We start from the raw sequence: 13,344 nt of genomic DNA, 5'->3' as shown, positions 1-13,344 counted from the left end.
GTTGTCACTGAGAGAGGATGATAATGCAGAGTATGTAGCCTTTCATTCCATTGAGAAAACAACAACACTTGCCAAGTATGTCATTAAAAAGTTATATAAGGATTTTCCCCATGTAAATGTTATCTGAAGAAGAGCAAACCTATATTTACATAGCTCCTTACATTACCTCAATGTCCCAAAGTGGTTTTCAGTCAATGATGTATTTTTACACGGTAGTCACTTGTTGTAATGCAAGACATAGCAGACAATTTATGTTCAGCAGGCTCCCACAAAGTACCACATTGACCCATTGATACTGAAGTTCATCTGCAGGGACTTCTTTTGAAACGTTTATTTACTTTATAAATTCATAAAAAAAGCAAGAACTGAATTCCATTCTTACCCATGCCATCAAAACTACTCTCTCTGAAAGTTGCTGGCTGGTTTCGTCTTTGTTTCTTTGCTTTTTCAGATAGCCCAGATATTCCATTGGTGGCTTCCACTTTTAACCACAGGGAGATACTAAAGCCATCTGACATATGCGGCCAAGAGTTCTGACCAACAAGTGGCAAATGGAGTGGAGCTACATGCCAAGGTGATGATAATTGGTGGGTGTATCCTTCAGATTCTATCTCTTTCTTGCTCTGTGGAAACTTGACTCGTTTTAGAAGGCTGGAGTTCTTGCTGGTGGAAGTAGAATTGCTTTTCTGTATAGTTGAAATGGTGCTGAAAATATTAGTGCTGAATAGTGTTGGGAAGGTCAGGTACTTCATTGGGATCATGTCAACATTTGCTTCCACTATCCTCAGAATTCCGCCAAGTAGTATTTTCTGAAATATGAGAACAAAAATAATACTTTAATATTTCATAAAATCCCTTTTGTAAATATCGATCATTGATTTGCTTTCTGTCAGCAAGATTTTCACATTTTAGTTAATGGAACGCACGTCACTCCAGAACTTTTCAAACACCGGATGAACAAAGTTCACGATTTATGACGGTATAACAAGCTACAGGGCAAATGCCTGAGATAAGTAGAGCAGGTGTAGAATATGTTTCCAGTTCATTTACGGTGCCATCTTTTGTCTCTCCTAGTGCCTCTAACCCTTGGTTCTCCCCTTTTGTCTTTCCTTATGTCACGTAAAGTTGATGCACTGACAATAAACTAATTTCTTGCTGAACAACTGTTAGTCTCAATCTCTTGTGTATAGTTGTCAGCTGAAGGATGGATTGTGTATATATCCATACATCACTGGTCAACTTCAGAGGTTTTCAAGTTTCAGCTTTTTATTTTACCTCATGAGAGAGGTTTTCTTCATTCGAATAGAGAAGCAGTACCTGGTTTAAATGAAGCAGATAATAAATTCAACAAGTGAATCCCCTCTTGCATGTTGTTTTTTCTGGGCAAAGTGTAGCTGTCGTGGTACCTTTGACAGGTTAGTAATTTTACAGCACAAATGTTTGTAACAACCCAAATTACCAATTGGCGATAGAGCTTGATGTGGCTGAAATTTGCTCTAAGTGAGCTATCTTTCTAAATTTCTGAAGCCAGGCTGAGCATGTTGAGAACGCAGCCAGTCATAAATGAACAGTTTGCAACTCCACACAACTACCTGACAGCATCCTGCAGAAGTGCCAAGAGGAATCCCCCAGCACAAAGCAAGTGAATTGCACCAGTTATATTTCTCTCACAGCCTCCTCAAAGATTCCATCCCTAACAGTCAAAGAAAACCATGAAAGTTGCCAGCTTCCACACAATCTTCTCTTGCAAAACCGAGCAAGAATGTTTTTCAATTTGGAGGTTTGCTCTTTCTATAAATTTCATGGTTAGCATTCAAGTCATTTTGAGTACAATTCTACGCATGACACTTGGAGGTTTCCTTTAGATTCTCTTAGAAGTTATCTGACATAATTCTCCTAGACTTGCTATTGGTAAATTAAACCTCTGATTTGCCATCTTTCTTGGTGTGGCTGCTGTTTTCTGTTTTAAAATACATTTTAATTAAACTAATGCAGACAATTCACTCACAGTTGGAGGAGTCTTCTCTAAAAACAGTCTCAGAAAAAGTGTCAATTCTTCTGCTGATAGCCTGGAGCTAATTAATGTCACCAATAATTCCACAAGCACTGCCTGGCACTCTAGAGAAACAAAGGTAAATGGTCAGAGGATCTTGGAATTTGGTGATTTAATAATAATCACATTAAAACAAAGAACAGAACTTGCAAATTGCTGTACACCATTCTCACGTTTCAAACTATTCAATGACAATTAGAACCTCAAACAAAAAGAAATTTGCACATACCCTCTAATATCATCTCAGATTGACTCAAAATATTCTGAAAACCTCCCACAATAATTTTTACAGCTCCCTGAAATGAAACAAAATATTGTGAAATGAATAATGTAAGAAAAACATAATAATACATAGTGTTACATCAAACATGTAAAAGTAGGATTGCTCAAGCCTTATCTGACAGAAAAAAAACTGGATTTTTTTACAGTTCCATTCATCTTTGGGATGTGGACATCACTGGCTCGGCCAGCATTTATTGTTTATCCCAATCACCCTCAAGAAGTGAGTGAACTGAACCTTTGCATCCATGTGGTGTAGGTAAACCCACAGCATTGTTAGGGAGGGATTTCCAAAATTTTGACCCAGCATCAGGACAAGAACGGTGATATATTTCAAAGTAGAGACATTGGGTGGCTTGGAGAGAAACTTCCAGGTGGTGGTGTTCCCATCAATTTGATGCCCTTGCCCTCAAATGCAGCGTATTTGATTTGCAAAAAAGGCATTTGATAAGGTGTCACATAAGAGGCTGGTGCATAAAGTAAAAGCCCATGGAATTGGAGGAAGTGTGTTAGCATGGATTGAAAACTGCCTATCAGATAGAAAACAGAGTTGGAGTAAATGGATCCTTTTCAGCGTGGAAAGATGTAACTGGTAGAGTACTGCATCAGTTCTTGACTCATAGTTGTTCATTATGTACATTCATGATCGGGAGGAAGGAACAGAAGTAAAGTTTCCAAATTTACCAATGATACGAAGATAGGTGGAAGGGTAGGTTGTGATGAGGATAATTTGATTCCGTAATGGAATATAGATAGATTGGGTGACTGGGCGAAACCTGGCAAATGTTTAATGTGGGGTCATGCACTTTAGATAGCAGGCATCAAAAGAAAGATTATCTCAATGGGAGAAACTGCAGATGAATGAAGTAGGGGGAACCTAGGTATTCTAGTGCATGAATCGCAAAAAGCTAGCAGGCAGATCCAATAAGGAGTTATGGTGGCAAACAGCATTTTGGTCTTTATTGCAAAGGGGTTGGAGTTTAAAAATAGGGAGGTTTTGTTGTAATTGTATAGGGTGTCAGTGAGCCTTCACCTTGAACACTGTGGACAGTGTTTGGTCCCCTTACTTTAAAAAGCATACAGTAACATTGGAAGCAGTCCCAGGAGATTCACTGGGCTAATCCCTGGGAAGAAAGAGTTGTCCTATCAAGATAGACTAAATAATCTGGGTCTGTGTTCCTTGGAGTTTAGAAGAGTGAGGGGTGACCTTACTCAAACATTTAAGATCCTGAGGGTGCTTGACAGATTGAGATGTTTTCACTAGCGAGAAAGTCACAAATAAATGGGCATAGCTACAAGGTCAAGGGTTTATCATTTGAAACTGAAGTGCATAGAAATTTCTTCTCGCAGAAGTTAGTGAATCTCTGGAATTTTCTGCCTCAGAAGGTGGAGGAGGCTGGATCATTAGAAATACTTAAAGTGGGGGTGGATAAATATTCAACAGATCAAGGAATAGAGGGCTATGAGGAAATGGCACAGAAAGAGAGAGTTGAGGCTGGCACAGATCAGGCATGATCGTAGTGAATGGTAGGGCTGACTTGAAGAGCCTGGTGGCCAACACCTGCTTCTATTTCTTGTGTTCTTAGGTGGTAGCAATCATTAGTTTTAAAAATGCACTCTAAGGAGGAACGGTGAGTTTCTGCAGTGCATCTTGTACATGATGCACACTGTTGCCACAGTGTGAGGATGTGGAGGGAATGAATGTGTGTGAATGGAGGTGCCAAACAAGTAGACAGCTTTGTCTTGGATGGGGTCAAACTTTTTGTGTGTTCTTGGAGCTACAATTAGGCAAGGTGAGAATATTTCATCACACTCCAGATTTGTATATTGTGAGCAGATTTTGGGGAGTCAGGATGTGATTTACTTGTCACAGGATTGCAAGATCTGACCAACTCTTGAAGCCTCAGTATTTATGTGGCTAGTCTAGTTCAGTTTCTGATTAATGATAAGCCCCAGGATGTTGACAATAAAGGATTCTGCAATGGTAATACCATTGAATGTCAAGGGACAACGGTTAGATTCTCTTTTGTTGAAAATGGTCATTTCTGGCAATTGACTGGCATGAATGTAACTTGCCACTTCTCAGCCCAAGCCTGGACGTAGTCCAGGTCTTGCTGCATTTGGACAAGGACTGTTTCAGCATCTCGAGTCACAAATGGTGCTGAATAATCATCGGCAAGCATCCCATTTTTGACCTTATTATGAAAGGTAGATCATTGATGAAGCAGCTGAAGATGATTGAGTCTAGGACACTACTTTGAGGAATTCATGCAATGGCTGTGGAATTCCTTGGAGCTGAGATAACTGACACCCAACAGCCATCTTCTTTTGTGCTAGATATGACTCCAACCAGCTGAGATATTGTGGAACTACGTAGAGGCCAAAATAGATTGCCTATTGGGCCCTTCAGGCTGAAGAATGTTGCAATTGCTTTTTGTCTTTTCTCTAACACTGAGGTGCTGGGCTCCCCCATCTTTGAGGATGGGGAGCTTCCTCCTCCAGTGAATTGTTTAATTGTCTATCGTCTTCACAACTGCATAGGGCAGAACTGCAGAGTTTAGAGCTGATTAATTGGTTGTGCAATCACCTAGCTCTGGCTATCATTTGGCTGCTTATGTTGCTTGGCATGCAAGTTGTTCTGTGCTGTAGCAGCACCAGGTTGATCTCATTTTTAGGTTTGCTTGCTGCTACTCCCGGCATGCCCTCCTCTTCAATAAACCAGGGTTAATCCCCTGGCTTGGTAGTAATGGTAGAGTAGGGGATATGCCGGGTAATGAGGTGGTGGTTGAATATAATTCTCCTGCTGCTGATAGTCCACAGCGCATCATGGTTGCCTAGTCTTGAGTTGCTAGGACTGTTGGAAATCTTTCCTAGTTAAAACTGTGATGGTGCCACACAACACAACGAGGTGTTCTTCAATGTGAAGATGAGACTTCATCCCCACAAGGATTGTGTGGTTGTCACTCCCAGTAATACTGTCTTGGGCAGATGCCTCTGCGGTAGGTGACAAGGTCATGTATGTTTTTCTCCTCTTGTTGGTTCCCATACCACCTACCTCAGCTGGAGTACTGCGTGCAGTTTTGGGCGCCGCACCTGCACAAAGATATTTTGGCCTTGGAGGGAGTGCAGAGGAGGTTTACTAGGCTGATACCGGAGTTGAGGGGGTTGAGCTATGAGGAGAGGCTGAATAAACTGGGCTTGTACTCGTTAGAGTTTAGAAGAATGAGGGGAGATCTCATTGAGACGTATAAGATGATGAATGGGATGGATAGGATAGAGGTGGAAAGACTCTTCCCGCTCAAAAAAGACAGTAGGACTAGGGGGCACAGCCTCAAGATAAAAGGGGGGCGGGTTTAGAACGGAGTTGAGGAGGAACTTCTTCACTCAAAGGATGGTGAATCTCTGGAATTCTCTGCCCGTTGAAGTGGTGGAGGCTGCCTCGCTAAATATTTTTAAGACGCGGGTTGATGGGTTTTTGATAGGAGAGGGAAAGTGGAACTGAGCAGCGACAGATCAGCCATGATCTTATTGAATGGCGGGGCAGGCTCGAAGGGCTGGATGGCCTACTCCTGCTCCTATTTCTTATGTTCTTACGTACCTCAAACAAAGCCTAGCAGCTGTGTCCTTTAGGATTCAACCAGCTCAGTTAGTAGTGGCGCAATCAAGTCCCTCTTGATGTTGGGCATTGAAGCTCCCTATCCAGAGTATATTCTGTGCCCTGGCCAACCTCAGTGCTTCCTACAACTGTGATTCAACATGAGGGAATATTAAGAGTGCAGGGGACACTACATGGCAATAGGCCTGAGGTTACCTTGCCCACGTTTGACCTGATGCCATGAAACTTCATGGGGTCTGAAGTTGAAGTCCCAGGCAACTCCCTCCCAACTGTATACCACTGTGCTGCCCACCACTTTTGCCAGTGGAACGGGATGTAGCCAGCGATGCTGATGGTGGCATTTAGAACAATGTCTCTAAGATATGATCCCAGAAGTATGACTATGTCAAGCTTTTGCTTGACTAGTCTGCAGCACAATTCCTCCAATTTTGGCACAAGCCCCCAGATGTTAAGGAGGAGGGCTCTTCAGGATCATTGCCATTTCTAGCGGTCCATCCAGTTTCATTCCTTTTGCAAATGTGAGGTTGTCCACTTTGGTAGGAATAATGGGAGGAAGGACTATTACTTACATGGCGAAAAACTGCAGCATGCGACGGTGCAGAGGGACCTCGGGTCCTTGTGCATGAGTCGCAAAAGCCCAGCCTGCAGGTGCAGCAGGTGGTCAGGAAGGCGAATGGGATGCTGGCCTTCATAGCGAGGGGGATTGAATATAAAAGTAGGGAGGTCTTGCTGCAGCTGTATAGGGCACTGGTGAGGCCGCAGCTGGAGTACTGTGTGCAGTTTTGGTCGCCGCACCTACGCAAGGATATTTTGGCCTCGGAGGGAGTGCAGAGGAGGTTTACTAGGCTGATACCGGAGTTGAAGGGGTTGAACTATGAGGAGAGGATGAACAAACTAGGCTTGTACTCGATAGAGTTTTGAAGAATGAGGGGAGATCTCATTGAGACGTATACGATGTTGAATGGGATGGATAGGATAGAGGTGGAGAGACTCTTCCCACTCAGAAAGGACAGTAGGACTAGAGGGCACAGCCTCAGGATAAAGGGGGGCGGTTTAGAACAGAGTTGAGGAGGAACTTCTTCACTCAAAGGGTGGTGAATCTCTGGAATTCTCTGCCCGTTGTAGTGGTGGAGGCTGCCTCGCTCAATATTTTTAAGACGCGGGTTGATAAGTTTTTGGTAGGCAAGGGGATTAAGGGTTATGGGGAGAGGGCAGGAATATGGAACTGAGCCACGACAGATCAGCCATGATCTTACTGAATGGCGGGGCAGGCTCAAGGGGCTAGATGGCCTACTCCTGCTCCTATTTCTTATGTTCTTATGTTTAGACTTTTTAGTGGTTTGATACAAGTGATTGAACTGGCCTAGCAAGCCAGAGTGCATTTAAGAGTCAACCACACTGCTGTGGCTCTGGAGTCACATGTCAGCCAGACCAGGTAAGGACGGCAATTTCCTTCCCTAAAGGACATTAGTGAACCAGATGGGTTTTTCTGACAATGGTTTCATGGTCATCAGTGGACTTGAATCCAAAATTTTTATCGAATTAAAATTCCACCACTTGACGTGGCAGGATTCAAACATTACCCCAAGTCTCCAGATTACTAGTCCAGCAACAATACCTCTATGCTACATTTCACCACCAGTCCTTCACTATCCTTGCATCACAGACTTGGAATTCCCTTCCTAACTGCATTTTGTGTGTACACCTATACCAGATTGACTGCTGCAGTGCAGGAAGCCTGCCTGTCACTATCTTCTCAAGGGCAATTAAAGAATGGGTAAATGCCGGCCTTGCCAACAATGCTCACATCCTCTGAAATGAAGAAATAAAAACACCAATTAATGCCCCATCAATTTACTTTCCTTCGTCTGCAAAGCAATGAAATGCGAACAGAATTAGATTACATATCTTGTCTTTTTATATCCTTGTCTTTGCACTAACACAGAACAGTCTTGTTCATTTTTACCTGCTGGTAAATGGATGTAGCATTTTTTTCACTGTGCTGCACAACCTCAAGCAAGTTTCTGAAGACATGGATTAGGACATCAAGACTGGGATTGCAGGCCGACAGCACGGTAAGCTCCAACATACAGATCTCAGGGTAAATCAATTCTCTTGGTGCAGTACCCTCAGAAACATTACAGGGATAACCAGATAACTGAGCCATGGATGTGGGCTCTGGTTTCCCATCTGTACCAAAAGAGCAAAAAAAAATTATACATCTTGTACTTTTCTTCATTTGGGAGTTGAGGTGAAGTCAGAACAGAATGACATGCTTCAAAAATCACGGCATGGTTTAAAATGGATAAGAAAGGGATTTATCTAAATGCAAAATGAAGAACCACGCATAAATATACACGAGCCTGTCCAAAAAAAATCCTTTTAGGTAAAATGATCCATATAAAACTGACAAGTCAAACAAAATGAACACCAGGTATTACCAATTAAATTATAACCATAACTTTGGAGAGAAAAAAATGGGGGATTTCTGCTTAACTGCTGCCACAACCACTTTAATATGGGCCACTCAGATCTCAGATACATGAACAAGTGAATGCAAAATACAGTTATTGCAATTTCTTTCAAAATTAGTTATAGATAATGCAGTGAAGTATTTCTATGCTTGTTGATATACTCAATGGTTTCGCTTCTTCAAGTTTCTTTTCTTTTCCTTTCTAAAACTGTTATTTCCTCTGCAAAAACTTTACTCACAACCCAGCCATGCCACTTAACTACTTAGCTCACCTTCCTGTCTCCAAGGTCCTTCAGCACAACTGTCCCAAGCAAATATCTAATAAAAGCCCATTAAAACCTTTTCAGTCTCATGCCTGTCCATCTCCCATATCCAAAGCTAACTTTGCTAAAGTCACAAGTAACACAACTGCCTATGCTGCCTTATTTCTTCTGTCCTTCTCCTCCTATTTGTTGTGTTCGTGTAAAAAATCTTATGTTGGAGTACTTAAAATTAAAAATCAAGTACAGTTGTCAAAATAATTAAAGATCTAATATTTTTCTAACACCTTTCTTCTGCCCTGCTGCCATCAGACTTTTGAATGGACCTACCCCACATTAAGCTGATCTTTCTCTACACCCTAGCTACGATTGTAACACTACATTCTGCACTCTCTCCTTTCCGTCTGTACGTACAATATGTTTTGTCTGTATAGCGCGCACAAAACAATATTTTTCACTGTATAGCAATATATGTGACAATAATAAATCAAAATTATATGAATTATGGTCAATGGGAAAAATTAAACAAGACAAAACGAGAATGTGTGCAACATGCAGGTTAATAGAATTTTATGTAGAGCAGGAAAGATAGGATGCAAATTAACTGGATGACAGTAAGTAAACTAATCACCACTACAAAAGATCCCAGTACTGTTTTTACACCCGTGTACAGTGTTCATTAATAGAAAGATATACCTGAACTATGTGGGAAATACGAAAAGATTGAATACAAGGCAAAAAAGAGATGTGAAATAATGAAGTGTGAACATTTAGTTTATATTAATGCTCAGAACACTTTAGCCAGGTTTGTGTAGTTAGAAACTTCTGTCATAAGGAAAGTGTGAAGTGATTCTGAATAGATACAGCAGGAACAAGGCTGAATTTGTTTCTGAATGAGAGATGTAGTGATACTGTACCTTTAAAAAATGTATTTGAATCACATATCTTACACAAGTTCTGTTTTAGCAGTTTTTTTTATTATCGGTGTTGTTCTGTCTGTAACCAGCATCTTCTTATTGTTACTACAGCAGCATGATTGGTCCCAATTGCTAGAATGTTTGTTTTAATCTGGACTAATGCTGTTCTTAGTATTCCAATGGGGCTTGGTTAGTGTGATTGACAAGAACAAATCATGTAACTGGGTGGAGCTAGGCTTACACAGAGAACTTTAGCTCAGATACTGCTTGGAGTTGTTAGAGAGCAGTGCCTCTCTTTTACCCTCTCTGAAATCAGGAGACTGGGATCTGCCAGAGGCTAGGTTTATTTTTCTTAAGTTCTGCTGTTTGAGGATATATCTTTCTCGGAGACTATATCAACAAAACTTTTTCAGTTTGTTTTTCTCATTGTCATAAGACAGATAAGTGTCTGAATCTCTGTTCTAAGGTGTTAAAAGGCTGGAAATCTAGCATTCATGAAAGGGCTCCTGCTTTTGGTGCTAACTGGTTTTGAAAAAGGGATTTGTGTCTCTGGAGATACTGCTAAATTAAAACAAGAGATGAATAGCTGTTAAGAATTATATTTTGTCATGTTTAATTGTTTTAATTGGTAAAAGTTATGCTAATCTTTTCATTATATTCTAAATGTGTTCTTAAATAAATTTTGTTTTGATAGAAGTTTCTGAGTGGGCCACCTGAATCATACCTGGAGCGAAACACCTTACGCTCATCTTAAAGCCAAAATCAAAAGTAAAAGTTAGGGTCTCAGCTAATTTCATAACATACCTGATTTGGAGTTTCTGATTTGGTCCCTAACAGAGATTAAAATACAAGGTACTCATAATATGGTTCATATATAACATGGAACCCCTTAGATAATTTAGCCAATTTGATCCCATTGCCATCGAGACTTGTGATTTAGTTATTTGACTGTTTAAGTTACGAGTGGGGAGTGGGGAGTGGGGAGTGGGGAGTGGGGAGTGGGGAGTGGGGAGTGCCCATTCCACCTGCCATGGGCAAGGTGCGAACCATGGAAAGGTTAATTTCTGGTTTTGGTGCCAGTGCGGCTAGAAAATCTTACCCTAGGTCATAGGCCATTTAATAGGTGTTCATTAAAAATCAAATTACCTTTCATTCTTCTTTCTATTTCATTCTATCCTCTTCTAAGTCAATCTCTAGTTTCCCTATTCCACTTGCAGTTAAAAATATTGAAACTGTGATTTTAGTGTACCTTTAAGGATTTTTAAAAAATCATGTTCTCTGCAGTTCTAAGCAAACCTTTTCAGTTTGTTTTTCTCATTGTTGTCTGCTACAAGTCCTTTTATTGCTACTTAAATGAGGTGTTGTTTATTTTTACTATAGGATCTTTTGTGACCTTACATTGTGAGGGAGAAGATTTGTTGACAAGTCACAGCTGATTCTACCCCAGGAAAAAGAACCTAAAGATTCATTTTCAGTTTTAGTTTGGAAGGGGTGGATATCAAGCTGGAAAGCAGTGTTTTTCTCTCTCTCTCCCTGCTGTTAGCTGGAAGTAAGATTCTTGGTCTTCCTGGAGTAGAAAATCTGCTGTTAGTGTTTGGCTTGGCTAGAATCACCCCAGTGTTTTGGGAAACTTTTGATTTCAAGTCTGTGCGCTCAAGAGAACGTGATATGGATATGCTGGCGTTGGACTGGGGTAAACACACTAAGGAGTCTCACAACATCAGGTTAAAGTCCAACAAGTTTATTTGATAGTAAACCCACAAGCTTTCGGAACGCTGTTCCTTCGTCAGGTGAGTGGCAAGTTCTGATCAGGGCATATAAAGGCACACACAGTTTACAGAATACTAATTAGAATGCGAGTTGAATAGCAGATTAGCTGTAAAGACTCGCAATCTAATTAGTATTCTGTAAACTGTGTGCGCCTTTATATGCCCTAATCAGAACTTTCCACTCACTTGGTGAAGGAAGTGTTCTGAAAGCTTGTGGGTTTACTATCAAATAAACTTGTTGGACTTTAACGTGATGTTGAGAGACTTCTTACTGTGCTCAAGAGAACTTCAGCCTTCAGCCGAAGGACTAAATTCCAGTATCATGTGAGCATTAGTCCTTGCTGTGTTAAACCTGTGGCAAAGGTTTTATTTATGGGGTTTGTTTGGTTGGAACGGTGTTTAGCTGTTAAGGTTTATAGTTTTTTTTATATAATTGGCAAAAGTTACTGCTAATTTTCTATGTATGTTAACTGTATTCTTAAATAAACTTTGTTTGATAAAAGCTCCCTAGTGGGCCATTTGAATCATACCTGAAGTGAAATATATCATGCTGATCCAAACCAAATTCAAAGTGCAAAACTTATGATCCAGGCAGACTTCATAAACCACTCTGGAGTTTCTGACCAGAATTAGAACTTTGATAACTTATGCATTCTTTTGATTTTTTGTTTTAAATAATGTATTTATCACTTTACATTCAAGTTATTACCACTGCTTTCATTAATAACTGAAACCCTGGTAGCACTCATGATGGTCTATGTTACTCTAACAAGAAAACCAGCTCCTTCATTCCAATCTAACTAAGGATATTAATTTTCTGTTGTAAATACTGCTTTCAAAAAAGTTTAGGGGTCAGTGAATTTGATTGAGGGATCTGTTTTATAGTTAGCCAGGCCTTAAACTTTGATTTTTCTAATATTTCCTGTGTAACTATCCAGGTAAGTAAGTAGGAACGGACCAAAGTCCCCCAATCCAGAGGGAGATTTGTTTGGAAGGGTAGGCTATTGGAGGTTAAAACTTCCCAGACAATTTCCACAGAGTCAGTGCATTGGAACATCCTATGAATCCCGACATACATCTTGGAGTTCGTCTGCGGGTCCTAATCTCTGTCTTCATAAAACAAATGGGAAGTTTCAGTCGATTATTTATTGTACTTTACACTTCCTTAGACCTCAACACTTGACACCTGTATTGTTTCTTACTTTTCTTATAACTAATGGTTTTTAAGCTGTTAGTTGTGACCTAGTGCCAACACTCCTATCAGTAAGTTGGAAGGTTGAGAGTTTACTCCCCAAGCCAGACACTTGAACACACAAATAATGCTAACACCTTATGCAGAAATAAGGAGGCTTTCATTGTTGGAAGAGCCATCTTTCAGAGAACAGACAAGGCCTCAGTTTAACCTGGACATAAGAACATAAGAAATAGGAGCAGGAGTAGGCCATCTAGCCCTTCGAGCCTGCCCCGCCATTCAATAAGATCATGGCTGATCTGTCACTGCTCAGTTCCACTTTCCCGCTTTCTCCCCATAACCCTTAATCCCCTCTCTTATCAAAAACCCATCAACCCGCGTCTTAAAAATATTTAGCGAGGCAGCTTCCACCACTTCAATGGGCAGAGAATTCCAGAGATTCACCACCCTTTGAGTGAAGAAGTTCCTCCTCAACTCCGTTCTAAACCGCCCCCCTTTTATCTTGAGGCTGTGCCTCCTAGTCCTACTGTCTTTTTTGAGCGGGAAGAGTCTCTCCACCTCTATCCTATCCATCCCATTCATCATCTCATACGTCTCAATGAGATCTCCCCTCATTCTTCTAAACTCTAACGAGTACAACCCCAGTTTATTCAGCCTCTCCTCATAGCTCAACCCCCTCAACTCCGGTATCAGCCTAGTAAACCTCCTCTGCACTCCCTCCAAGGCCAAAATATCTTTGCGCAGGTGCAGCGCCCAAAACTGCACACAGTACTCCAGCTGCAGCC

The 13,344-nt window shown here is 41.0% G+C and overlaps 1 protein-coding gene across 3 annotated transcripts in view; it reads right to left on the bottom strand.

Annotated features, from left to right (window-relative positions):
• lyst (lysosomal trafficking regulator) overlaps positions 1–13,344 on the bottom strand; it is a 285,139-nt gene that overhangs the window by 114,308 nt on the left and 157,487 nt on the right. For all 3 annotated transcript variants that reach the window (XM_080191874.1, XM_080191876.1, XM_080191875.1), the window contains 4 exons: positions 7,915–8,138; positions 2,283–2,349; positions 2,009–2,118; positions 383–809 (listed from right to left, as the gene is read on the bottom strand). In XM_080191874.1, the coding sequence (XP_080048000.1) occupies positions 383–809; positions 2,009–2,118; positions 2,283–2,349; positions 7,915–8,138 (828 nt within the window). The remainder of the gene's footprint in view (positions 1–382; positions 810–2,008; positions 2,119–2,282; positions 2,350–7,914; positions 8,139–13,344) is intronic.

This window comes from Carcharhinus amblyrhynchos, chromosome 7, assembly GCF_965287045.1.
Source record: "Carcharhinus amblyrhynchos chromosome 7, sCarAmb.v2.hapA, whole genome shotgun sequence".
In the NCBI taxonomy this organism is placed as follows: Eukaryota; Metazoa; Chordata; class Chondrichthyes; order Carcharhiniformes; family Carcharhinidae; genus Carcharhinus; species Carcharhinus amblyrhynchos.
Note: the sequence above shows the minus strand (reverse complement) of the source record. Positions and strands in the feature narration are given on the sequence as shown.